Source organism: Phocoena sinus, chromosome 15 (assembly GCF_008692025.1).
Source record: "Phocoena sinus isolate mPhoSin1 chromosome 15, mPhoSin1.pri, whole genome shotgun sequence".
Classification (NCBI taxonomy): domain Eukaryota; kingdom Metazoa; phylum Chordata; class Mammalia; order Artiodactyla; family Phocoenidae; genus Phocoena; species Phocoena sinus.
The window spans coordinates 46646010-46673987 of NC_045777.1; the positions used below are offsets into that span (position 1 = coordinate 46646010).

At 44.6% G+C, this 27978-nt stretch overlaps 1 protein-coding gene across 1 annotated transcript in view; it reads left to right on the plus strand.

The window, feature by feature from the left end:
* RALGAPA2 (Ral GTPase activating protein catalytic subunit alpha 2) overlaps nucleotides 1-27978 on the plus strand; it is a 284371-nt gene that overhangs the window by 193444 nt on the left and 62949 nt on the right. The window contains 1 exon segment of the mRNA XM_032604977.1: nucleotides 13665-13792. Within this exon segment, the coding sequence (XP_032460868.1) occupies nucleotides 13665-13792 (128 nt within the window).

A 27978-nucleotide genomic window follows, 5' to 3' on the forward strand; every position in this document is an offset into this window, starting at 1 on the left:
TAAGGAACATTTATTTATAAGATAAGCCTCAGTACAGATGGAAAAACATCTATAGCCTATTATTAACTCATAGCTCCTGTTTTATCTTTCACAACAATTTGGCTATTAAGAATTCCTTCTCAATTGATTTTCCTCAAAAGTTGCCATTGTTTTCCCTTTTTCTCAGTTGGTCTTTGATAATACATCTTCCTGCTTTTGCCTTATCCTCCTCCTTTGGCCAGAGCCAGCCTGTGTAAATGTATCCTGAGTGGCCAGTGGAAGAGCCCGCTTTGTGTCAGAAAGTAGGACAGTTCTCATCCTCTGCCCCAAGTAACCTCAGCAGGAAAGGCCTTCGGGCCCACGATGCCCGTTCTCTGACCCCTCGGCAGACACGCATGTGCCTTTCAAATCTCCTGCACGCGGCTGCACACACCCTCGGCCAAAGCTGCGCAAGGCAGGCTGGGGTGTCAGGAGTGTAGAGAACTCCTCCGTAAGCAGGACACAGGCCCACCGCCCCCAGAACAAGAGGCGTACTTTCTGTGCTGTACTTGAAGTTCATTAGTTTGTTGTTTGCTGTAGTTGGGTTTTTTGTTGTCTAGTTTTCTTCATGAATTCTTTTATCACAGCTCCATCTCACTGATTACAGGACTGCTTTTCAGGGTTAGGGTTAGGATTAGGGTTAGGGACCTCATGACAGGTCCGTGGAGCACTTCTCCCCCACACCTCACCATGGCATCAGCCAGACTTTTGTATAGTAACAGGAAACAACCAAAAGAGCTGCACATCTGAGACCTTATCCATGAAGTCTCTAGAGAAACCCAGACACAACAGGGGAGTCAAAAAACGGAGGCATCCAAGGAAGCGTTAGCCTCTGACACCTTCATCTACAACTTCAGCAAACCATAAACACAGCCTAGCTCCTAGCCAGACAAACATAAAGCCTTACACTAAGGGCCTATTTACTTCAGTTCCTTTTACCTGATATATCATGTCCAGCTTTCAACAAAAAAATTACAAGGCATACTAAAAGGCAAAACAACCCCCACAGTTTGAAGAGACAGAGCAAGCATCAAAACCAGACTCAGATATGGCAAAGATTTTGAAATGATCAAATCAGGAATTTAAAAGAACTATGATTAATATGCTAAAGGCTCTAATAGAAAAAATGGACAACATGCAAGAAGAGATGAGTAATGGAAGCAGAGAGATACAAACTCCAAGAAAGAATTAAAAGGAAATGCTAGAAATCAAAAACACTGTAGCAGAAATGAAGAATGCCTTTGATGGGTTCACCAATAAACTGGACGGGTGAGGAAAGGAACTGTGAGCTTGAAGACATGTCAATAGGAATATCAAAACTGAAATGCAAAGGGAAAAAATGATAAGAAAACTGAACAGAGCATTCAAGACCTGTGGGATAATTATAAAGTGTTATATACCCCTAATGGGAATACTAGAAGGAAAAGAAAGAGAAAGAAACAGAAGAAATATTTGAAATTATAACTTAAAGATATTTTTATATAACATGTATTTTAATATATAATTATAATATGTGAAAAATTTCTTAGTTGATGACAGATACCAAACCACAGATCCAGGAAGTGTAGACAACACCCAGGAGGATAATACCAAAGTATCTACACCTAGACATATCACATTCAAACTGCACGTTGCAGACTGAATGTTTGTGTCCCCCCACCACCCCCCAGAATTCATATTTTGAAATCTAACCGTCAGTGTGATGGTATTTAGGGGTAGGGGTAGAGAGGTGATTAGGTCATAAGGGTGGGGCCCTCAGGAGTAGAATTGGTGACCTTATAAAAGAGGCCCCAGAGAGCTCCCTTACCCCTTACTGCATGTGAGAACACAGAGAGAAGACAGCCATCCATGTACCAGCCATCTTCTGACGTCTTGTTCTGGGATTTTCCAGCCTCCAGAACTGTGAGAAATAAATTTCTGTTGTTTATAAGCCAGCCAGTCTATAGTACTTTGTTGAAGCAGCCCAAACAGACACTACCAAAAATCAAAAACAATGGGAAAATCTTAAAAGAAGCCAGAGGGAAAAAATTAACAACTATAGAGGTTCAAGGATAGGTATTACATTGGACTTCTAGCCAGAAATCATTCAAGTTAGAAGCAAGTGAAGTAAAATATTTCACGTGTTGAAAGAAAAAAACCACCAGCATGGAATTCTGTATTCTTCAAAAGTGAAAGAAGAAATGAAGACTTTCTCAAACAAAAATTAGGAAATTTGTAGCCAGTAGACCTGCCTTGCAAGAAATATTACAATAAGTTCATCAAAAAGGGAGAATGTTACAGAACAGAAACACAGATCTACTTTAAAAAGGAAGAGCTTTGGGCCTTCCCTGGTGGCACAGTGGTTGAGAGTCTGCCTGCCGATGCAGGGGACGTGGGTTCATGCCCCGGTCCGGGAAGATCCCACATGCCGCGGAGTGGCTGGGCCCGTGAGCCATGGCCGCTGAGCCTACGCGTCCAGAGCCTGTGCTCCATAACGGGAGAGGCCACAACAGTGAGAGGCCCGCGTACCACAAAAAAAAAAGAAAAAAAAAGAGCTTTAGAGAAGGAATAAATGAAGGTAAAATGAAATGTTTTATTTTCTTATTCTTAATTGATCTAACAAATAACATTTTGTTCCAAACAATAATAGCAACAATGTATTCAGTGATTATAACTTATGGATAAGTAATGAATGACAGCAGTGTTATAAGGATGGGGGGGAAGAACTAGAAATATTCTGTTATATGGTACTTGTACTACCTGTGAAGCAGTAAGTGTTATTTGAAAGAGGACTTGGATTAGTTATAAATGTATATGTCAAACTCAAGGGCAAACACTAAAAGAAGTAAAATGTATATAAAATATATACACACACACACGTATGTGCATGTCTGGAGGACAGGGCCATGCCTCCCCCTCCACATCCCACCCTGGACCATGGAGCACATGAGAAGTGCTTGGAATTTAACACATTTTAACTTTTTATAAAGTTTTCAGTCTGTGGACTTCTCAGTCTTTCTGACAGATAACGTAACTGATATTTCTTTTTTCCAACGGAAAAGTTGTTATACTTAAATGCAATTTTTTAACCGATGTATATGTCACCCACTTTGGCATCTCAGGCACAAATGCAGGGCCAGAACACACCCTCTCAGTTCAGAAGTTCATATCATGGGATCGTGAGCTTCCCAGAGGGGGAAACTGGCAGGTCCTGGAATCCTAGACACGGGGGGTAGAAGCGCCCTGAGAAACCACCAGTTCTGACCTCACTCACGCCCAGATGACCCTGTGAGGGTCAGCCTGTCTGTGCAGCCAGCATCCCTGGTGCCTACAGCCCTGTGAATAACCACGCCCAGAAATCACTCCTTTCCCTTCGGCCTCTCATTTTGGCCCTTCGTTATTTCCAGTCTGGCACTTGATTCTCTCATTGTTCATTATAACTTTTTGGTTGTTTTAGGTTGACTTTGGGGATCTGGTCAGAAACGTGAGAAACTGTGTTGTTTGCAATTTTCATGAAATGCCCCCAAATAGGTTCTCTTCTCCTCGGTTCATAGGCAGGATTTGGGGCAAGGCACATGGTGTCCCCGGTGGTGGGGCTGCTCCGCCCTGGTGCCTTGGTTGGTAGACGTGAAGGCCTGCCCCTCAATGTGAGCCTTGTAGGACCACATCTCCAGGGATGGCCCCCGTCCCCATGGGTGATGAGGCGGTTCTGGCTTCGGGGTAGGTAACCAGACGGCTTCTCTGGGGGAATGGGCGTCTCCCCGCATGCCTAGTCGCCCGTGTGTAGGAGCTCTTTTCTTCCGTGTCTTTCCTTCCTGACCCCTTATTATAACATTATTTTCCAGCTCACAAAGTTCTGTTCATAGAGATTGTGGTCATTATTGCCATTACTCTTCACTTCACAGGCCCTTGCTTTACTCCCATCTTTTTGTAATGTGGCTTTTCCCTCCGAGAATAAAAACATGCATTCTTCCCTGCCTGACTTCTGCGTTTGGTTCCTGACCACTTAGTTTGCAAAGACCAACTCCAGGTTAGCTCTGTGGCCTCTACCAGGTTGTTATCTCCTAGCGACACGCACAGACTTGAAGAGCACGCTTTCATCGTGGCCTTTTCATCTCATGAATAAACGTAGAAAATTTACCTGGGGCTCTGTGTTGCCTGCATTTGGTTTCCCAGGACATTAGGTGGGTGGAGAGGCTGCAGGTGGGCAAATATAGCAGCAAGGAGTTGTGAAAACGAGCTGGTTATTTCTGCTGGGCGTTCACGGAGTCCGCTGTCAGCTGGGTCCCCCGGCTGTTCTTCAGTATTTTCCTGTATCTCTCAGTGATTCTGATGTGCCATGCATTTCCCAAGGTACCAATTCCAGAGCTTTTCAGTCTTCTCAAGTCCACAGTCTAGGCTTCCCTCCTGCCTTCCCTCCTTTAGTGCCCAACCTCAGACTTACCCAGGAAGCCCCTCGGCAGCAGCGTGCAGGCTGTTGCCCGGTTCTGTCGACACCCTTGCTCTTTATTTATCTGTAACCTTTTAGGCATGTCTGTTCACACAACACCAACTAATGCTCAGCTGGATTAACACCTCCTGACGTACGCGGTGCGGAAGCTGCCTTAGCAAAAGAGCCAGTGCCCCCTCACCCTTTCCTTCCCGTCTTACACTGTTTGCCTGGGGTGTACCTCCCCTCCCACCACCAGTCTCTGCTGACGCCCACGGTCATGACCGCCTCCTACATGAAGGTTTCCGAGGCTTCTCTCAGCTAGAAGAGGACTCTCTCTGGCTACAGAACGTTATGTCTGTACTCACCCTAAAGCTCTTTTTTTCTCTTCATCTTTTTGCCTTCTTGAATACTTACTTTTATCTTCCGTGCAAACTGCCTGTGGACAAGAGCCATGACTTATTTTTCTGTATTCCTCTATAGCCCTCAAAGCAGGCAAATACATAACTATGAAACATGTTACGTATGTTTCTATGAAACTATGAAATCTGATCTCCCTGCCCCTTTCAGCCTAGAAAGATTCTGTGTACTCTTCAGAAGTTTCAGGCAAAATTTGAGAGTCCTCTGATTATCCATTTTTTCCAAAAATTATCTTCTGATATTTAGAGAACATATTTATACATATACAGAGATTAAAATATTTGGAAATAAACATTCTCCTTCTCAGAAACATACCTTATATTTCTTTTAAAGTTTTCACCCTTATCTCAAAAGTATATGATTCTTCTACATTCTCTCTCATTAGGACAGTACTGTTTGCACCACACTTATTAATATAGCATTTGAACCTTTCAGCCAGTCTGTGAGGGCAGTAGGGCAGACCACACTGCCCCTGGGCTCCAAATACGTCCACAGTTGGTGCAAGTGTAGCAAACTTGGTTTCCGGGCAGCCAAACCAAGTCCAGAATTTGAATCCCAGTAGCGTCCATCTCTTTCTGAGTAGAAGAGTGTTAGTTGTCACACCTGTGAGCAGAGGCTTATTAATGAAGGACTGTGTACACTTTACAGGCATATGTGCGGAATCCTAGACCTTTGATTAAGTCACCCACCTTTTACGTGAGAAAAGCAGTGTCGAAGAGCTGGGCACAAAAATCGTGGCCATATCTTTGTTATGAACAGATGCCTTTAGTTTTTAAAAAGGGAGGCATAACAGACCAAACTGGGTAAGTCACACCACCCAGACTCTGCATTTACAGCTTCCAGCACAGCCTGGGGCTCAGCAGGCCTGGATCTCGAGGCGGTGTTCCAGTTCTGGAAGCTAGAGGTCATCCATGAGGAACTGGAACAGACCTCAGTTGTTGATTATCCAAAATGTCTCGACTGAGTCCTTGAAAGATTAATTCCCACAAATCAAATGGAGATTTCCAATCACTTTGTGTGTCCCAAGGATTCTCCCTTGTCCTTTCTCCAGCAACTGGGTGCATCCCTGTGCTGTCAGGCTGCACAGAGTTGCAGCAGGAACTTCTCTGCAGATGCGAGTCTTCTCTGCTTTCACGGGATCTGGCCAAGAGAGCCTGGCTGTGAAAGTGCCTTGGACTAGACCCGGGCCTGATGAGGAGAAAATCCTTGGGGCTGTACTTTCTAGCTTTGTGCTTCCTCTCACAGCTGTTCTTCCTTTCAACGCGGAGCACATGAGAGGGGCTCCACATGCATCTCCTAATTTGCAGCTGGAAAGGAAATCTAGTTTGTCAGCAGTCTTGGAAAATCTTATTAATCTCCAGGATTTGGTCATCATGCAGAAGCTTTAGTTGGTTGTGAATATACATGCTCAACAGGGACGAAGTGATGGATTGAGGTTATGATTAGGCCTAATACTTGATGTAGTCTTCCAGTAAATTTCCCGTTGGGCGTGGGAGCAGGACGGGGTGCGCAGGAGATTCCCTTTTCCCCGTCCCCATTGTGTAGCAGAGCCACTCACCCAGGCCACCCCAGAACTCCCTGTACTACCTTGCTGTCCAGTGATCTGGGGAGCCTGATAACCAGGGGCAGTTTCCCCTTCCAGCTGAGGGGAACCACAGTGCCTTCTTCTGGTAGGGTTGCTGCTCCCTTCCATATTAAAAACTAACATCAGAGACCAGCATTGTAGGAGCAAAAGAAAAAACTTACGTGTGGGTCAGGAGGAGTAAAGGGAGCAGTACTCTCCTTCCCCCGCTATACCTAGATGTGAGTATTCTGAATATGGAAGAAAGGCCACCATGTATTGGTTCCTGGTTCCAAGGACATACCGTATCCTATAAGTCAGTATCCCACCCTCACATGGCAGTATGTCCCAGTGAGCATGGGAAATGAGTTTTCAACAATCTTCCTGCATGTAGGCCCCTCCACTCAGCTCCACTGGGTCCAGTGGACCTCTGTCACACTGTCTTGCTTCCTACAGCTTATGGTGTAACTTGCTATAAAATGAGGCCAGCCCCTACCCTGTTCTCCCTCAAGAATGTCTTAGCTTTTCCTGGCCTCTCTGATTCCCATATACATTTTAGAATCAGCTCATCAGATATGGTGTGTTGAATCCACAGATCAGTCTGGGATGGGAAATAACAAATGCTGAGTCTTCTAGTCCATGGACAGATACATCCTTCCATTTATTATATTCAGACTACTGGAACATCTCTCAGTGAAGTTTTACAGATTTCTGTATACTTTCCTTGTTAGATCTATTCCTGTGGACTTCATATTTTTATGCAGTTGTAAATAGTATCTCTTCATTTCATTTTCTAATCATTGGTTGCTGGTAGATAGAAATGCAGTAGGATTTTTCTGTTTATGCTGTGTCCATTGACCTTGATAAACCCTCTTATGAATTTGGAGCGTTTTCTGTAGATTCTTTTGGAGATTCTGTGAATATAATCGTGTCATCTGAAATAATGACCGTTTTGCCTCTTCATTTCTAATTCATAATCTCCTATTTCTATTTCTTGCATTACTGTATTGGCAAGGATCTCCAGCACAGATGTTGACAGATGTGATCAAGGGGACACTCTTCTCTTTTACATACATAAAGCTTTTAATGTTTTACCCTTAAGTTTAGTGGTTTCTGTAGGGTTTAGTAGATATTCTTTAACAGATTAAGGAAGTTCCCGTCTATTCCAAGATGGCTAAGAATTTTTTTTATCATAAATGAATTTTGAATTTTATGAAACATCGTTTTCAACATCTGTTGAGGTGATCCTCTGACTTTTCTCATTTCTACTACTAATGTCGTTAAGTATATAGATTGATTTTTAATGAAAACCCACACATATTCCTGGGATATACTCAACTTGGTCATGATGTTTTATTATTCTTTTGCACGTTATTGAATTGGTTGGCTAGAATTTTGCCGGGATTTTTGCATGCATGTTCATGAGTGAGATTGGCTCCTGATTTGTTATTAAGACTACACTAGCCTAATAAAAGGAATGGGTTTGGTTTCCCTTTTCCTATACACTGGAATTGTCTCTAAAATAATAATTTGTTCTTTAAAGGTTTTGTAGAATTTGCCAGTAAAGCTATCTGGGATGGCTTTTCCTCTTTAAAATAGTTTTTTTTCACTGTGATTCAATTACTTTAAAGCTTATAGAATTATGGTTTTTATATATCATCTTGTATCTATATTAGCTAAGTTGTATGTTACTGGAAATTTAGCAATTTCGTCTAAATTTCCAAATGAATAGGCATAAAAAGCTATACACGTTTTCTAAGCATCTGTGGTCGTGTCCCCCTTTTATTTTTAATATTATTTACTTGTACTTTCTTCTTTTCTTGATTCATCTTGCCAAAGACCTATCAATTAATTGTATTAGACTTTTTTCAAAGAACCAGCTTTTGATCTTGGTTATTCTCTCTATTGTGTTTCTATTTCATTAATGCCTAGTTTTGCCTTTTTTTTCTTTCCCTTTACTCTTCGAGTTTATTTTATTCTTTTGGCTTTCCAATATTTCTTGAGATGGATGCCTGTCTCATTCAGTTGCAGCCTTTATTCTTTCTAATATAAGCATTTAATCCTACACATTTCCTCTGAGTACTGTTTCAACATGTAAGTTATAATATCCACTATTTTCATTATTATTCAGCTTAACATATTTTAAAATATTCATTTCAGTATTTTTGTTGGCCCCTGAGTTATTTTGAAGTATTTCTTCATTTCTAAACATAGAGATTTGTTCTGGTTTTCCTTTTGCTGTGGATTTTTAACTAATAGCTCTTTGGGCACAAAATACGGATCGTATGAGTTCAACCCCTTGACATTTTTTGAGACTTGCTCTGTGACCTAGAACAGGGCCCAGCTAACTTTTTCTTTAAAGGACCAGGTAGTAAACATTTTAGGGTTTGTTGCCCATGCAGTGTCTGTCACAGCTGCTCGGTTCTGCCATTGCTGTGTGAAAGCAGACACAGGTGAAGAGGGTGGCCATGTTCCAGTAAGACTGTATTTTGGGCTGATTTTGAGTTTCATATCACAAAATATTTTTTTCCAACCATTTGAAAACGTAAAAACCATTCTTAAGTTTGCAGGCCATTCAAAAAAGGCACCAGGCTGGAATTAGGCCCCACGGGCTATATCCTTGGCCTAGAATATGATCAATCTAAAAAAAAAAATTCTGCACATGCTTGAAGAGAATATGTCTTCTGCAGCTGTATTTTGTATGTATCCATTAGGATGAGTTTGTCAGTTGTGTTGTTGGAATCATCTATATTCTTACTTGTCTTTTAAAAAATATTTTCTTTGAAATGTAACATAAAGAAAAGGGCACACATTGTAAATGCACAGCTTGGTGAATGTCTTCAAAGCAGACGATTTATTTATTTATTTATTTTGGCCACGTCGTGCAGCATGTGGAACTTCCTCAACCAGGGATCGAACCCACGTCCCCTGCATTGGGAGCATGGAGGCTTAACCACTGGACCACCAGGGAAGCCCCTCAAAGTAGACAATTTAATACTACCCAGATGTAAACACAGGATATTACCAACCCCCAGAAATCACCAATCCTCCCCAAAAGTGGCCACTATTCTGATTTCTGTCAACGTTGATTAGTTCTACCTGCTTTTGAATAGTATTATATAGCATGAACTTCTTTGTGTCTGTTTCTTTCACTCAGCATTATATTGGGGCATTCCCATGATGTTATAGATTTGTTCCTTTCATTACTGTGGACTATTCTTTTGAGTCAACATGCCACAAATTTTGATTCATGCTCTTGTTGATGAACATTTAGGATATATCCACTTTGGTTGAATATGTGTGGCTTGCCTTTTCACTTTCATGATGAGCAGAATTTTTTTAATTTTTATTGTCCAATTTATTTTTTTCTTTCATGATTGGTACTTTTATTTTTTATTTTTTGGGGCTGCGCCGGGTCTTAGTTGCACCATGTGGGACCTTTTAGTTGCGGTCTGCGGACTTCTTAGTTGCAGCATGTGGGATCTAGTTCCCCGACCAGGGATCGAACCTGGGCCCCCTGCATTGGGAGCACAGAGTGTTACCCACCGGACCACCAGGGAAGTCCCTGGTTGGTACCTTTTGTACCCTAAAAAATCCTTGCCTCACCTAAGGTTGCAAAGATTTTTTCATGTTTCCTTCTAGAAACTTTGTGGTTTTAGCTTTAATATTTCAACCTATAATCCATCTCAGTTTTGTGTGTAGTATGAGGTAGAGGTCAAGGTTCACTTTTCAATATGTCTATGCAGTTGTTTCATTGTCTTTATTGAAACAGACTTTCCTTCCCCATAAAATTGGTATGTTGCCTTTATTGCAAATCAGTTATCATATATGTGTGATTCTGTTCTTGGACTCTATATTTTGTTCTGTTGATATATTTGTCTAACCTGATTCCAATATTATGTTATAGTCATTATTATAGTTTTATAGTATTTCTTGAAATCAGGTAATATGTCTTATTATTATTGTCTTGGCTAATCTATGTATTTTCATTTCCATGTAAATTTAAAATCAGCTTGTCCATATCTATAACAGCAGCTTGCTGGAATTTTTATTTGTTTTGTACTGAATCTATAATTCAGTTTCAGAAGACTTGACATTTTTATAATATGGAAACTTCCAATCGATGAACATTGTACATCTTTCTGTTTGTTTTGGTTGCCTTTAATTTATCTCAGTAATGTTTGGTAGTTTTAAGTATAGTTGTTTTGCATATCTTTTGTCAAGTTTATTTCCAGGTATTTGACATTTTTGATGCCATTATGAATAGTATTTTTAAATGTCATTTTCCAATTATTGGTTGCTAACATTCAAAAATACAATTATTTGGAGGATATATTGTACACAGTGACCTTTCACAATTCACTTAATTAGTTCTAGTTAAAGTCCTTTGGATTTCTCATGGACATAATCATGTTACCTGTGAATAAAAATTACTTTACTTCTTTCTAATCTTTATGCTCCTTTCGTTTTTCTTCCTCTCTTTTATTTTTCTTTGTTGTACTGACTAGGACCTTTAAAAATGTTGTTGACTAAAAGGGGTGAGGGTAGACATCCTTGCCTTTTCAAGTCTTTAGGTAGAAAACATTTATTGCTTTACCATGAATTATGCCATAATTTTTTTTTCCCTCAAAGCTTTCATCAAATTGAGGAAGTTCCCTTCTATTCCCAGTTTGCTGGGAATTACTTTTTTTTATCATGAATGAGAGTTGAATTTTATCTATGCTTTTCGTGTTTCTATTAAGAAGGTCATATGGTTTTTCTTCTTTATTCTACTAATGTAGTAAATTGCATTGATGGATTTATGGATATTGAACCAACCTTGGGTTTTTTTTATGGAAAGTACCCTTTGGCCAAGATACAGTGTCCTTTTTATATATTGCTGGATTTAATTGGCTAAAAATTTGTAAAGGGTTCTTGCATTTTTGTTGAAGGATATTATCAGTGCATAGTTTTCTTGTGTCAGCTCCTCATGTCAGTTCCTACGGGCAAAGATAGTCTTTCATTCACTGTGTATGCCAAGCCCCTCCCCCAATTCTAACCACAGAAAAGGTGTTCTACAGATAAATAGTCTTTGACATGAGTCAAAAGACCTAGGCTGGAGACCCACATTTATTAGTTTATTTAAATTATTTCAAATATTAATGAATTTTACTCATTTGCATTCCAGCCGTGTACCAGGGTCAGTGCTGCTCATTGGAGGTTTTCCTCCTCCACGTGCAGCCACTCCTCAGCGTTATTTGATAATTCTTCCTCATGTCTCTAACCTCTAAACATTGGAGGGCTACAGGATGTAGTTCTTGAACCTCTTTTCTTGATCATCTGAATACCCAGCCTGGGCTATGGCCATACCACCCTGTACGTGCCCTATCTTGTCTGAACGTCCAGCCTCATGGCTGTGAGCACCAGTGTCAGATCTTACAAATCTCCAGCCTGAGCCTCCCGCTTGGCTTCCCACTCGATGTGTCCACTGCCGCCCTCGAGCATCACCACTGGGCAGTTAAAAGACATCTCAAGCTTAGCACGTCTAACACTGAGCTCATGGCCCTCCCTGCCAGTCTTTCAGGACAAGGTGGCTCCAACCTTCCGGTCATCAGGCCACACCATGGCATCATCCATGCCTCTGTTACTCTCCCGCTTCATTAGTAATTCTCTGCAAATCCTCTCAGCTCTACCTCCCCACTTCCCCTGCTACCACTGGCATCCAAGCCAGCATCACCCCTCGCCTGGATCACACAGTAGTTCCCTAACTGGTTTCCATAATGCTCACTCTTCGCAGTTTTCCCAACCTAGCAGCCAGAGCAATACCTTTAAAGTGCAGGTTTGGGACTTCCCTGGTGGTCCAGTGGTTAGGACTCCACGCGTTCACAGCCAAGGGCGTGGGTTCGATCCCTGGTCGGGGAACTAAGGTCTCGTAAGCTGTGCAGCGTGACCAAAAAAAAAAAAAAAAGGAGGTTAGATCATAAATCCCTCACTTCCTAAACCCTCCAGAAGGCATTTGCCTCACTCAGAGCGGAAATCCAGATCTATAAAATTCCCCTCACAGCCCCTCTTATTACCTGTCTGACTTTATCTCCTTCCATGCTTTCTCTCGCTCACTCAACTTCAGCACCGTGGCTTCCTTACTGTTGCTGAAACATACGGATTCGGCTCCCACCCAGGGCATCATACTTGCTGTTGCCCTGCCTGGGATGCTCTCCCGTCAGCCGTCCTCGAAGCTTGAGGTCACCCCTCCCTCTGTCTAGTCCTCTGCTTGCAGCGCCCCCGGCTGTGCGACCTCTAACTGGAGGACCCCCCCACCCAAGAAAGAGCCCTGTTGCTCTTCCCTGCTTTCTTTTTCACCTTAGCACTTTACTACCTGACATATTACATATTTTATGTATTTAAACTGTTTATTCTCTGAAACCTCCAATAAATTCTAAGCTCAATGAAATCAGGAATTTTTTTTGTTATTTGCTGCTGTGTCCCCAGTCAATAAAACAGTGTCTGTCACATAATAAATATTTTTGAATAAATGAATAAGCAAGTGATAGGAATAAATACAAGAGTTATAAGGAAGACCCAGTCCTTGACCACGTGGAGCTGCCAATCTCCATAGTAGTGAATGGATTAGATGAAATTCTAATGAAAAAAACAAACAAACAGTGAGAGAGAGAAAAAAGAAATCCAAAAAAGACAGGCAACAAAACCTTGTGGGTGGCCCAGGCATGAAGGAAAGCCGAGTCTCTATTAAAGAAGTAGAAGGAAATGTGGATAATGCAGTGTCTCGGAAGCAGAGGGAAAGAAGGTTCAAGAAGGAGAAGGACCTTGTGGGGACAGTTGTCATCTCCTTTAAGAGTTAACATGCATCGGGATTCATGCAAAAATATTGCCAGTTCCAAAACCGGTTTCAGAAGGTTGCCAGGCTAGGGGTGTACAGTGAGGCCTGGCTGCATAATCCACACAGTGGAGATACTTAGAAAGAACAATGCCACTCCCGTGAATGACAACGCGAGAAGGAAAAGAAGAACTTGGTGACAATCTGTCATGAGACGTTTAGCCAAAGAGTTCGCCATAGAGGAGCGTCGTGGAACAGTCCTGCTTGGCTTGATCCGAAAGCCCTGGAACTGGGTCCAGGTCTAGCATCCAGTCTGTGGGTGGCAGCCTGTGCAGTTGTGACAGGTCCGAGACATCAAGCAGCTGTTCTCATGTCTTTGGTTTGACTTTTACTGGTTTTTTTTTTTTTAAATTAAGTGGTTTTGTTTTGTCTTGAATCAACAGGTTCCGTTTTTTGGGCCCCTGTTTGATGGAGCAATCGTGAGTGGGCAGCTCCTGCCAAGCCTTATCTGTGCCACTTGCATCAACGCCAGCAGGGCCGTGAAGTGCCTCATCCCCCTCTACCAGAGCTTGTATCTTTTTGCGCTAAGTGTGTAATGTATTAACCATCCCAGCATCCAGCTTCCAGGCACCTTCTCGTGAGAGGTAAGTCTTAACAACTGGGTGGAAGAGGGAAGAGGGAATTTTTTTCAATCTGGGTGGAAGAAAACTATGATTTTCATACCATTCCTTAGTTTATATTAAATATAATAATTTTGTGCTACATCAAACTTAGAAGAGTTGATTTTCATAATCAAGTCACATATGTTTATGCTAAGAAGTGGTGCCTATGACAAGATGCTCATTCCTCCTGGGGTATTTCTCCCCAAGTTCGGTCTCCTCCTCCCTTCCTGTTTGCTGCAGTCTGTTGTGTGTAAGGTGGGGTGCTGAGAAAATGCAACGGGGTCACTCCACGTGCCTACCAGAAACGACGCTAATTAATCAAAGAACGTGGCAAGTGCCACCAGAGAAGCACAAATGGTGTTCCAGGAGGTCGGGGGCGGGGAACATTGCGTCTGGTCGGGAGGACAGGGAAAGACACCCTCAACAAAGTTGTAGTTGAACTCATCAGTAAGAATGGCTGGAATTCCTTTTGTCATTTTCCCAAATCATTAATATCTCCTTCTCTCATTTCTGGTCTTCTCTCTAAAAACAGAAGAAATTTCACTAGCATAATTGTTTTTTCTCCAACAGTAGTTGGCATGCTGTCATCTTTAAATTCAGGCCTGACCCCTGACCATAAGAAAAAGAAATTAAGGCAACTTCATAAAATCACTGCAAAAAAAAAAAAAAAAAAAAAGTCACTGCAAAAGGCATCTGACCTCCTAATAAAACTCAGGATCTCTGTTTCTAATTAGTATTGGTAATGATGATAAGCGTATTGTGTTTGACCTCTGTCTCTGTACTTCTCGCAACCTTACCGTCAGTGACATGTTGCTGGAGAGTGGGGGTGAGGGGTGGGTGAGAAATATAACGTGTGAATAGATACAGTTCATGAAAAATACCTTTCATTAAAATCCTGGTCACTTCATTGACAGATATTCTGTCTTTAGGTTAAAAAAAAATGCATATGCCATGTGGCAACTCGGAATTATCATAGAAATTAGTAGTAGAAAAGAGCTATTAGGTCCCATCTGGTCCCTCCCCGGGGGCCTGGGCAGCATTATCCCCTCGGCCTGTTCCCTCCTGCTTTGTCCGGTGGTGGTGGTGTTTGGGAGAAGGCGTTCTGTGCAGTGATCTCCACGGCACTCTGGACTTAATCTTACGGCTGGTGTCGATTCAGCCTTCCGCGTGGCGTTTTTATTTCACAGACTCAGAGAGAGGTTCTTGGCAGAAATGAGAAAGACCTTTTTTAGCAATTGGCTTGTCGGTTTGCATGATGAACTGGACACTTATCAGTCAAGGACGTTGGACCAGGGCATGAAAAAGCCATTTGCAAACAGGAAAATTCCGTCTGGTGTAAGTCCATTGTGATTTTTGTCACCCCACCTTCTCCACTTATGGAACTGCTTGTTACAAGAGCCACGCTTTGCTGTGTTGTTGGACACTGCTTTCTCAAGTCAGAATTAACGCGGCTTCAGAATAATCAGGTTTAAGGGAAAACGATATTTTTAAAAGTTCAAAGGATAGGATTCAGCATCACTTTAAAAACTCTCCAAGCAACCACACTTAACTAAAGTGGGTGCCGGCTTAGGGCTACTGATGCCAACGTGAGTTAGAAAATGCTGTGTTCCAAACTCACTCATAAAATAGCCAGGTCGACATCTTGGAGGATGACTTAGTACAGAAATTAGGAAAAAGAAAGTAACAAAACTTACTATGTTGATCATTATAAAATGTTAAACATTTTTCTTTTGCGTTATGCCTTGAGAAGATGTAATTGGTACTAATAAATTATTTGAAACAAGAAATAAAATATTATAAATATTTATAGAGATGTAATTAATGGGGAAAGCTTTGCAATCACTTAACTACTCTTTTCTTTAATTTCTGCCTGCAAAAGAGCTAATATTCAGGCTAGAAACCAAAGGTATGAGGAGAAGAAAAGTTAGGAGAAGTGGAAAAAATAAGAGAAAATGAAGGTGGGGCTGTTTGTATTTTTGTTCTTTAAAAAATTACTAATTTAAAAATTTTTAAATATTTATAGATATCTGCCTAGGCTATTAATAATGAATTGCTCTTTTAACATTTTATTAAAACATCCTGGTCCTCACATGCTTTAGCAAAAGTCTAAGCTTGTTGGTGTCACAGCTCATGTCTGGAATTCACTGCTTCACTGAGATAAGCCCTAGATTTGAATTTTGAAAAACACTGAATAACCTAACACGTCGTAACCTGGGTGTCTTCTTGCACTGATTCATTTATCAAACAAATAGTCAGTGTGGACTCAGGATCTGCCCAGCCCAGTGCTGGGCTCGAGATCCACGGGGAGCAGGCAGGCATGGTCCTTGCCCCGCGCTACCCTGAGAAGAGAGGCAAACTAATCAAGTTCCAGGGCAACTGGGGAACGGGGCTGAGATGTCCAGGGAGAGAGCTGGTGGCCGAGCTGGGGGGATGCAAGAGGCTCTGTCCCCCAGGGAGCAGGGGCAGGTCCCAGGCGGAGGGCACCAGAGCAAACACAGGGACTCAGAGTGTTCTCAAGTGGTCAGCTGTAGGAGTGAGCTTCCAGCAGAGATGGTCTTCTGAGCGGGACCAGGGGAGCTGAGGGGACCCTAACTTTCACCTCATGGCCACCTTGAAAGTTCACATCCTAGGACAGCATCACAGCCACCTGACGCCAGGGGAAGAGGTCAGGAGTGGGTGTAGGGTCCACTAACCCAAGCCCCTGCAAGCCCTCCCAAGGGCTGAGAAGATCAGTGATACCTGGGACACCCCTGAAACCATGGCTGGCTGTATAACCTCTGGGTCCCAGTGCAGAATGAAAATGTGGGGTCCTTTATTCAAAAAGCAGGGAAAGTGCCTTTAAAGATGCTAAAATATAAAGCTTTTTCCATTCTCCTGCAGTTTTTCTCTGACTTGTCATGGTGTTTTTTAATTTGCTATTTATTATCAGTTTAAGTAAAGAAATACAAAAAATTTAGATTATTAGCATTAATTTTATCATTCTTTATATTGTGCAGTGCCAGTTTAATATGCAAATATAAAAGCATTTAACTCATGTATGAAATCACCAAAATCACCCGTTCGTACTTCATAACTTGTATGTGGATATATTTTGTTTTGACTAGGATGGTGGAAACAGAGCACAAAACTGACTTACCTGGTTTTATTTCACTCTCCCTATGCTCTAAAACTTACCCTCAGTTTACAGACAAGTCAGGAAGGACTGACCGGAAAGGGAACCACGGTGCCGTTTTCCCCTTTCCTTCTATGTCATCATTCTTAGAGTAAATTGTTGGCTAATACAGGGAAGTAACACAGCTAAGGGCACACAGGGTTCCTTGGCTGTTCACGTTTCTTAGGACACCGTAGCCGCCTTTCTGCGTTCACTGCAAGTTCTGGTTCAGATGGGGAGCGTGGCCTCCCCAGGGAGCCAACCCCCTACCCCAGCTAGCAACTGATACTCAACTGCCTTCAAATACTGTCCACTGAGATTCAGTTCTGTATAATATTTAACTACTTCTATATCAACTTTGTTCAGTAATGTTCAAGAAAATACAATGTTTGTTATTAAGCTGAGGACTGGGGGTGTTGTTGGAACGAATTTGCCTTTTGGAGATCTTTTCTCAAAACAGTAACTCCAGCTTAAAGTCAATATCAGAGGAGTTCTCGTTTGGGGTACCCTCGGCTAAGTGATCACACAGTTGCAAGTGTGTGTTGAAAGCTCATAGGAGACTGAAAAATACCATTGTCTTATGTGATCCAAAAAGAAAGTGAAGGCGGTAGGGATGTTTGGAAAGCGCCCTCAGTGACGTCTCAGCCGGGCCCCTGCGCCTACCAGATCCCTGGTCACCTCCTCCACGGGGGCTTCCTAGTCACCCCCTCCGGGGGCCAAGTCCAGTCCATCGAGTGGAGCCTTCATCTTGCGGCCCCCACCCTCCCGAGCGATGAGGGCCAGCTCACCTGCCATCAGCTTTCCCTGCTCCCCGTGGGCAATCAGAGGGCCCAGGCCTGTGTCTTGAGGGCTTGGATGGGGAACTTGCCACACGTGGTGTGTACAGGTCCCAAGCCAACTCGAGATTCCAAAATCAGACCATTTTCCGCTGAGAGAGGTTTCCAGAACCATCAGGCCAGGGCTCCGTGCTCCTGCTTGGAGAGCTTGTATCACGAGAGGTGGCCACGGCCCACGGTGTGCCCATTAGGCAGGGTTCTCCCGGAACCACACAGATGGTGGCCTTTGAAAGTACACGTCCCCTCCGGGGGCACAGTGGTCTCAATGACGTCCCCTGCCTCCTCCCTGGAACTGTCTTCATTGATGGGGAGGACCCAGCTGCCTCAAGAAGGTAGTTGGCCTCCACTCTTTCACAGGTGAAAGTTAGTTTCATTTTCAATTAGCAGATAGACTTGATGATTCCAGAGCGTCTCTCTTAGACTCATGACTTCTTCATATCTTTGCTCAGTCGTGTTCTCAACTTACACACTTTCAAAAGTGGCCCCTCTTCCTAAAGCTGTAACCATCCTGTTTCTTCCATCTCCCCTGGACTTTTGGTTCTTTCTCCTGGGAAGACCTTACGTTCCTCCATGTGTCTTCACACACTTAAGTGTAGGAGAAGGACTCTGACGCGACAGCACGGTGCGAGTTACGCATCTGTCAGCATTCACTGTGCTCTCCCACATGCCAGGCACTGTCCTGGCCGCCCGGAATAGGAACATGAACACGATATTCCAAGTGAGGAGACGGCATTTGCTCGGACCAAGCTCTGGGAGAACGCATCATGTTTGAGAACCACGGATGCTTCTGTACGGCAGCGTGTGGGACGGACACGTACACATACACGCACACAAAAAACACACACAAACACACATGCATACGCATGCACGCAAACACGCGTGTATGTGCATACACACAAACACACGCGTACACGTGTATGCGCACGTACACACGTGCATACACATGCACGCACAGACGCATGTATATGCGCACAGACACATGTATGTGCGCGCACACATTCACGCGTACATGCCCGCACACATATACAGACACACATGCACACACGCCTACATACACACACGTGCACATGCACACACACTCCTGGGAAAGATCGAGGTGACGAAGGCATTGCAGGGGCAGCGGAAGGGGTCCTGAGGGGAAGTGAGGGCCTGGTCTGTGGCCTCATCGGGGGAGGATGGGCGCCTCCACCAGGCAGGTGGACTGATTGGGGTGGGGTCTGCTAGATGTGTGGGTGTGGGGGGCAATGGGAAGAGGATTAAGGCCAGACTCCCTGGAGCATCACCTGTGAAGAGGAGGCTTGGGAGGAGGGGGAGAGAGAGAGGTCGGTGGAGGAAAAGGAGAGAACAGTTTCCCAGAAAATCGAGGCGTAGGGAAGGGGAGGGCGGTCACCTCGGCGGGGCAGTCAGGCAGGACGCATGTCCCCGAGGGGCTCAGCCATGGCTGGTACCCGAGTGCCCAGTCTTCACCTGGAGAACTGGGTAAAACAGGACCCAGAACAGAATCACTTCAGGAAAGAGGCAAAAACATACCAGATAACAGCAGTACCTCCGAGGAAGAAGACGCTCCCGGGTGGGGTCAGAGCTCCGGGGATGGAGAACGCGCTGGGTGGGGCGTTGCAGTCCGCGTGGGGGTGTGCGCGCCGTGCTTTTCTAATCCACCTTCCGAGCCGCCCGAAGGTAAACCAGAGCTGTGATAGGGACTTCGGCTGCTCGATACCGGCTCCAAGGTACATCCGAATAAAGGCAGCAAGCATTTGATAAATTCTTGGCTATCAGACCCTCTTTCAGAAGACAGAGGAAAACTTTCTGTGGGATAGAAAAGCGGGAGGCCCCAGGCGAGCAGCCAGTGGAGCCGCAGGGCGTGCGGTCTGCGGAACATCCGGTTAAGAGGGTTGCTCCGAGCGGTGCTGCGTGAGGCCCTCACCGTGGACCCCATCCCACTTGTCCTCCAGCTTCTTCCTCTGGGAGGTGGCAGAAAAGGGTCACTGTGTATCAGTTAAAACTCAAAGTACTGCGAACACAATAGTAATAATAATAAACCAGATTGGCCCCTGCAAGTAACCATACCCCAGGTTGTAGAACAAATTTATAACAGCGATCTCAGAGCCGTAAGAACTGTTTCATCAGAAGTCACGTAAATTAAGGAGGCACCCAGAACTGAAAACAGGAAAAGATCTTCCTTGTTTTCAAATAGAATTAAGGGTGAATTTTGGAATGTTGCCTGGGTCCCTTGTAAAACTGTTAGACTTGATAAATATTAAATAGCTTGTGAGCCTCAAGAAAAGAATGAGTTCACATAGAATACAGTATCTCAAACACACTCATGGCGTTTGGTAAGATCACTATTTTCAGAGATTAGAGAAAGCTTGTAAATATAAATCTTAATTTTGGTAAAACACAAGGTAAAGTTCATAATCAGCTGGCAGATGGGAGAGGGTTTGGGCCCCTGGGAGCTGGGTGACTTCACTGCAGCCAAACCTAAATGCATTCATTCACAGACACCGATCAACCCGTGTGGGCCAAGGCTTGGCTCAAACCCTCTTCCATCTAGCAACTTTCACAAAGGTCTAGAGGACCTGTTTATCAAAATAAATACCATTTTTAAGGAGAGCTGAGAGGGCTCACTAACTTGACCCAAGGCAAAATCAGAAATGAGGATTATCTCAACAGACGAGACTTCCAGACCCAAACCAACCAGATGAGACCAAGGCCGTAGCCTGAAAAGCCACACCTTGGGATTAGCTGGGTCCCTACGAGCCGAGGGCGCTCAGCGTGGCAGCAGGCGGTGTCTGCAACAAACACCCGAGGATCGTGGTGGAGCATAGATTGGAGATGAGGGACGCGACCAGGAGGGGCAAAGGCACGGTCCCTGTGCCCCTACAGCCTCGAGTCACGTCTTAAACGGGGTGCCGCTCCAGGACCACATCATAAGAGAGCCCCACCAACCTGCAGCGGGTACAGAGGGGCCTTACAGCTCAGGGAACCCATAAAACCAGGAAGGAGTGGTCTCAGGAGCTTCGGGGGTTCAAAGAGGAGACAAGACTGCAGAATGGGGAGCAGTGAACAGACACAGCCGGGCATCAGGTTTTAGCTCAATGTCAAAGCAAACATGCAAAACCAGAGCCCACAAACGAGCTGCCTGCAGGCTGAATCCAGCCCCCAGATGGGTTTCCTTTAAGCTGTGCTGGCCTCCAGCATCGCTCACAAAAATTGAGTTTGTCAGCCACGTCGAAATCTAGATTTCTGATATTTCTTGAAGAGTCAGAACCTCTGACCCCACTGGGCCTCCTTTGCTGTTGGCAACAAAGGCAGCAGCCAGCCTCCTGACCCACTGGCCATGGGCCCCCCCTGTTCACCACAGCCCCCTGGACCACGGCTCCCCGGCGCTGGGGGTCCGGAGCCCCAGCTGGTCCCCCTTGGAGGGAGAGGAGGTGGTTAGTGGGCCACGCAGGGGGAATAGTGCCCGGTCCTGGGTGAGAGCCCAGTAAGTGTCACCGCAGTTGTTACTGTCACGCTGCCAGCCTGGCGCCCGTAAATATCAGAGTTTCAGACCTCTGTTGTAAAATGTGGAAGCGCCCGTCTGTGGAGTTAGGTCTCGGAAGTACTTTTCAGCATCGCAGGTGCTCAGATGAAGGCTGGAGACCGCTCCGCCCTCCCAAGTGTAGAAGGTGCCCCCTGGGCGGGGGGGTGGGGTGGGGGGGATGCTGCCTCCACCCTTGGGGCCTGGGAACCAGGCCTGTGAGAAGCACGTGTTTGTGCAGGGGAACCTTCAAGGAGGGAGAGGAAGACACCACTTTGCTTTTCCGCTTTTGCTGCAGATTTGTGACTTATCACCGTTAGACAAAAAGCCATCCCTTCAGGAAAAGTCAGTGTAAATCTAACTGTGCAGAAAGCAGGCTTCCGCTTTGCTTCTCACTCAGATCCGTGGCTGGGCTGCCCCATCTCATCCCATCCTTTGCGGGGGGTGCTCCTCCCTACTGCAGGGCCTTTGGGCATGGGACTGCCCCCCAGGATTCCCCTCCTGGCCACGCTGTTGGCCTCCGCCCTCAGCGGCTGCCCCCGGGTCTCTGCTGTGACCCAGTTGCTTCCCCTCCCACAGCCGTACACGCCCTCCACGCGCTCCCTGCCAGACCCGGCCGCCTCCTGCCTCTTCTCTCTCCTGATTATACCAGAAGCTCCCCATCCTGTTGCTGTCCCTCCCACATATTCCTGCTACGACATTATGAATATGTATGTGTGTGAAGGGAGAGACAGAGGGAAAGAGATTGATTTGGTTTAAAAACAACAACAAGGACTTCCCTAGTGGCGCAGTGGTTAAGAATCCGCCTGCCAATGCAGGGGACACGGGTTCTATCCCTGATCTTGGAAGATCCCACATGCTGCGGAGCAGCTAAGCCCGTGCACCTAGAGCCTACCAGCCACAGCTGCTGAGCCCACATGCCACAACTAATGAGCCCACATGCCACAACTACTGAAGCCCGCTCACCTAGAGCCCATGCTCCACAACAAGAGAAGCCACCACGGTGAGGAGCCTGCACACCGCAGCAAAAAGCAGCCCCTGCTCGCCACAACTAGAGAAAGTCTGTGCACGGCAACGAAGACCCAACGTAGCCAAAAAAAAAAAAAAATTAATTAATTAATTAAAAAAGCATTTTGGAAAGCAGAAGGCAAAAACAACTCATATTTGGTAAAACTGCATTTTTTTCAAAATCGAAAACCTTTATTATCCAAGAAATATAGCTCTACAAACAGAGTATGTATCTCTTTATGTATAGATAGATACATTTTTCAGTCCTTTTTGCTCATTTTTGAGTGTTTAGTTTACAGCCGGATCCCCAACACTTGGAACAGCGTGCCTGGCACATAGTAGGTGCTCAATGCACAGTTCCTGAGTGAATCTCGTTGGCAAAAACGCATAGATGGTAGTAGTCAAGAGAAAAACATGTTAGCATTTTTACTGAAAAATTGGATTTTGTGTGTATTTTTCTTTATGATGAACGATAGAGTATTTGGGGCATCTTGCTTTTCTTTTGCGTTCTAAATAATAATGCTTCCATCACCAGCCAAAAAGTTATTGAAGGACGTTTAGGTGGAAATCCCGACAATTAGAATGACGACTTCATATTTGATTTTTAAATTAATAGAATTTTATTGAGAGCCATGAAATGTAAGTGAGGGCTATTCAGTAATCCCACATTCTTAGAGCTGTAAGTTTAGTTAGAGGGAGGGATGGATTCAAACAGTGTTAAGGTCAGAGAACGGCAGCTGGGAAGGAAGTAGGAAGGAAAGGAGGAAAGGCACAGTCAGGAAAGCCCGGGTCTGCGGGGAGGGGAGTGGCCCTTCAGTCTGGAGACCTTAAATAACACAGGCCTCAGAGTCTGTTTCTAAATCCTAGCGACAGGGACGTAGTCATAGGGTTGTTGTGAGCCCTGGGGAAGCCCTTGCAGTCCAGCCTCAGCCACTGGCCAGGCCGCGTGGGCAAGGCTGTCAGCTGAAGTCACTTGTTGGGGAGTCTGCAAACTCTGGTTACAGCTGCGTGTGTCAGTAGCTTTAAGGGAAGTGTAATCAGCCAGAGAGATTAATTTGCATCTCAATTAGAAAAGAGTCGGGAGGAAGCACTAGGGTCTGGTGCTGGAAGGTTGTGGAAGAAATCTCACCAAGCACAAAAGCCTGGCCGCCTGTCCTCCAGCTGAGTGGAGGACAATATTGAGTTGCGTTTCCATAGGGACCAGAAGCCTGCTGGGCCCCGCAAGAACCTCGGTTTGCACCGTAATCATTTGGTCATGATGACACAAATTCCACTGTTGTTCCCAAATACACTTTGCTATTAGAAAGACGTTAGAAAAGTGGAAATGGTCATCCTGGCAAAAGCAGGCGAGAGGGTATTTGCTGACCCCTACCCACCATTTTTCATAGTGCCGCTAGGATTTCTGGGTATTTCACCTCTATTAATGTCTGAATATCCAAAGAGCGAAAGGTCATTCCATAGATGATGAGGTTTCCTTAGCATCCGGATGGTTATTTTGGGACTGGCACAGCTTCAAGGGAGCCATTATTCCTGATTCTGCCACACTCTTCAGCAGTAGGCAAACAAGAGTATGAATTTTAAAATGCAGGTGAGGAAGAAATATGGACTCTTCTTGCCATGGAGCATGGAAAAAATTTTGGCCGTTACAGGTCTTTTTATAATCCTAGCGAAACAACAAGAGGTATCCCTAACCTTAACTGTAAAGAGCACAAAGTGGTATTAATTTAAAATTTTTCCTTCATGTATTATCCAGTAGTCATTTTCATAGCCTTTGATATCTGTACCTTTCAGAGAAGGTCTCCTGGGTCTCAGAATTCTGTGCTTGAGCTCGGTGAGAGCTGAGCCCACCTGAGCCATCCAACACGTCAAGTCCCTCTGCCAGAACCAGGGGACTCACCCTTGGCGTTTTGGGAGGAAGACTATTTATTTTTTTAATTAAAAAAAATTTTTTTGGCCTCACCATGCAGCATCTGGGATCTTAGTACCCCGACCAGGGATCGAACCCATACTCCCTGCACTGGAAGTGCAGAGTCTTAACCACTGGACCTCCAGGGAAGTCCCTGGAGGAAGACTTTTATTTATAGTCAATTTTGTTCTCTCTCAAATAGTTAATTCATTGGTTTCAGCTTCAAAGTGAGAAAACAACAGAGTGAGAAAAAACTGAATCCTACATCATAAACTGTTGCATCCGAACTGAACTTCTTAAAAAATCAGGGTTTTAATTTCATCCTCCCATCTTGGAGAGGGGAAGACAGGAGCTTCCTAAGGACAGTCTCTTCCAGTGCCCACAGACTGAAATAATACATCACAGCGAGACATCAGAACCTCTTAATCCAACATTAATCAGATTTCAGTTTACTAATTATCGGTCCCATTTTAAAAGGAACATCATGCCATAAACAGCATCCCAGAACGTTAAGTTGACTGCAGCTGTAAGCAGTATATTTGAAAGGGAGACTTTCTGTTATTTACATCTCCACAAAGGATAATAACACACGTCTTGTTATAATAAGAGATGGTGCAAAGCCGAAGAAGGACAGAGCAGCAAGTCCAAATGGTGACCCCTTCTGGGCCCGTCTGCCTTAACATTCTCTGCATATAACCATACCTCTTACTGCCTTAGCAGTAAGGTCCCAGCAGGTTTCAGCGCTGGAGTCATTTGCAACACACTCTAGTAAATTTTTTAATCAAAGGGGGATAGTCCTTTGGTAACCTGTGGGTGAGAACAACCTAAATGCCATCATGTTAGCCTTGAAACAGTGTCCTTTCTAGTTCACTCTGTGGAATGAGTAATTTGTTTTGTTTTTTAAAAATAAATAAATAAATTTATTTATTTATTTATGTCTGCATTGCGTCCCCATTGCTGTGCACGGGTTTCCTCTGGTTGCCGCAAACGGGGGCTACTCTTCATTGCAGTGTGCAGGCTTCTTGTTGTGGTGGCTTCTCTTGTTACGGAGCACAGGCTCTAGGCACGCAGGCTTCAGTAGTTGTGGCACACAGGCTTCAGTAGTTGTGGCCTGTGGGCTCGGTAGTTGTGGCTCACAGGCTCTAGAGCGCAGGCTCAGTGGTTGTGGCGCACGGGCTTAGTTGCTCCGCGGCATGTGGGATCTTCCCAGACCAGGGATCGAACCCATGTCCTCAGCATTGGTGGGCAGATTCTTAACCACTGCACCACCGGGGAAGTTCCTAAAATGAGTACTTTGAATGCTGTGCTTCGAATGTTTCTGGGGTCCTGTGCTTTGAAAGCCTTTTGACTTTATTCCCTGAGGCTTGACAGAGACCCCTGGGGCCAGTGGGGGGAGGTGGAAGCTCTGAGGATCAGCACCAGTGCCTGCACCACTCCCTCCTCCACCGTGATCACGATGGACTCTGACTCTGTGTTGTATTTTGCACATGCCTTTAACTTGAGAAATACACAGCTGCCTCAGTTCAAAGCACCACAGTATTTTAACGTGACACCTCCATGGACATTGCTCGTTATTACTTACAGACACACGTCTCGTATCACAGATGTCCAAATGATCTTCTCATCGTTTTCATCAGAATCACAAAAATGAAACTATACAGTATTTAGTGGTTTATGATATTTCTCTTTCTTCAGCTTATTTCTTCTAATGCTTCGTTCCAGTCTCTGAGCTTCCTAATTCAGTCATAGGACGTAAAAGGGCACCAAACGTGCCCCTCTGCTGTGTCCACCCGTTTAAACTCTCCAGTGCAAAGCTTTCGTCCTTAATCCATCCGTGATCGATGTTGTAGAGGCTGCCTCCTAAAAAACGGGGTCTGCTAGTCATCTTAAGCCAGCCCTTAAGATGCCAAGTCCCTTTGGTTCTGCCTTCATTTGCCTATGAAGTGGGATGTGAGTCTATGGGCACATCCTGGCTTGGAGGCAGCTGTGAGCCTGGAAGTACAGGCTCATACCTCCACAAAGGGAAGCAGGCCTGAGCGCTGATGGGATTCTGAATTTATAAGCAGAGTTCCAGAACTCCCCCAGGGCCTACTTTTCAAAGGCAAATTAGTATGTTTGCAACTTGATCCCTGGGCAACTTTTGACAGTTGTTCTAAGAATAATAAAACAGATGGACAGAATAGATTTTGGGGTCTCCATCCAAACTGCCATCCTCAGTGGAATTTAAAGGAGGCAAAGACTCGATGGGAGCCTCTGCCACTCACCATTGTGTTCTGCCTTCGACACCCGAGAACCAGAACTTTCTCCCAGAAGGTGACAGTCGTCGTCATGCTGTTGCTCCTGAGGAGAGCTCAGCTTGGCTGGGAGAAAATAAGTAGGTTGTGTGTTTCCTTCACATTTTTAAAATGATGTGAACTGAGCTAAGTTGAATTCATACTCCCAAGAAATCAATATGAGGTGTTAATATGAGGAAGAAATGGAAATTCGTTTTAAGTTTAAGGAGTATTTTCAGAGGATTTTTGACCCCTTTAAGTAAAGGAGAGCCTCTTTCGAATGTCTTGGAAATACTGTCTACTCATGAATTTGGGAAAATAGAATTTACGCCTCTCTGACAGGATAAACATTCTCTGCATATAACCACATAATGTGCGTGCACATCAGAAGTCTACATCAGAAAACAGCATTTAAATTATCTGAATGAAGAAAAGCGATTATTTCTGTGTTTTTGTGCTATAACTTTGTCCCTCAAATGCTTATAGATTTGTGCATAAACACCACACATAAACTGCTCTACCTTTTGTGGAATTTCAGACTTCTCTAACTGTTGGTTTTAGCTCAGATCAGGATGGGATGTGCTTTCCTTTTAATTTATTGGCTTTCTCTGAGACAAACGTCCATCCTCTTCAATTACTCTTTTTCCTGGATTCATTTGCCCCAATTTTTGCACTTTTGGCCATCAAGAGTACACAGGGTGGCAGATCAGCTGTGCTTTGGGGGGTCCCCAAGCTGCTTGAGCGACCGACCGTGAGGTACATGTACTGGGGTCCCCCAATTTCCTCAGTGGGTTTGTCATTAGACCAGTTGTTTAACCAAAGTTCCACTGATGACAACTCAGTAGGAGAGTAACCTTTTTTTTTTTTTTTTTTGAGAAGACACATTTAAAACCTGTTGCTAGCTCTCGTGTTGGACAGTATCCCTGAGCATCACAGTGGACCCTCCCGGTCAAGTCTCGATTCTGACTAAGAAGCTTTCTTTCGGGGACATTATCTTCCCTCCTCAGCAGCGATGTTCCTGCCAGGGCCAGGTGTATTGTCAAGTGCGTCTTTTTGATGTAGTGCTCAAACTAGCAGGTGATGCCTGGGGGCTGGCCTCACACAGACCCCAGGTTTCGGTTTCAGTGGAAAGTTCTTTGGCTTTTAACAAGTATCTTTACCTCGATCAGTTTCCTTATCTGTAAAATGAGGGTAGTAATTCCTCACAGACAGATTATCGTAAGGATGTATGGATTGAAGTATATATAAAATGAATCAATCCACAAAACATAACCCCAGTCCGGCTGCCTCACCCCACCCCGGGTTGGGTGTCCTCATCACTCATCTCTCCCTGGGCTGGTGTCACAGCCAGTCCCTGTCTCCCTGGAAAACTCACCAGCAGCCAGAGTTTTCCTCTAAGAT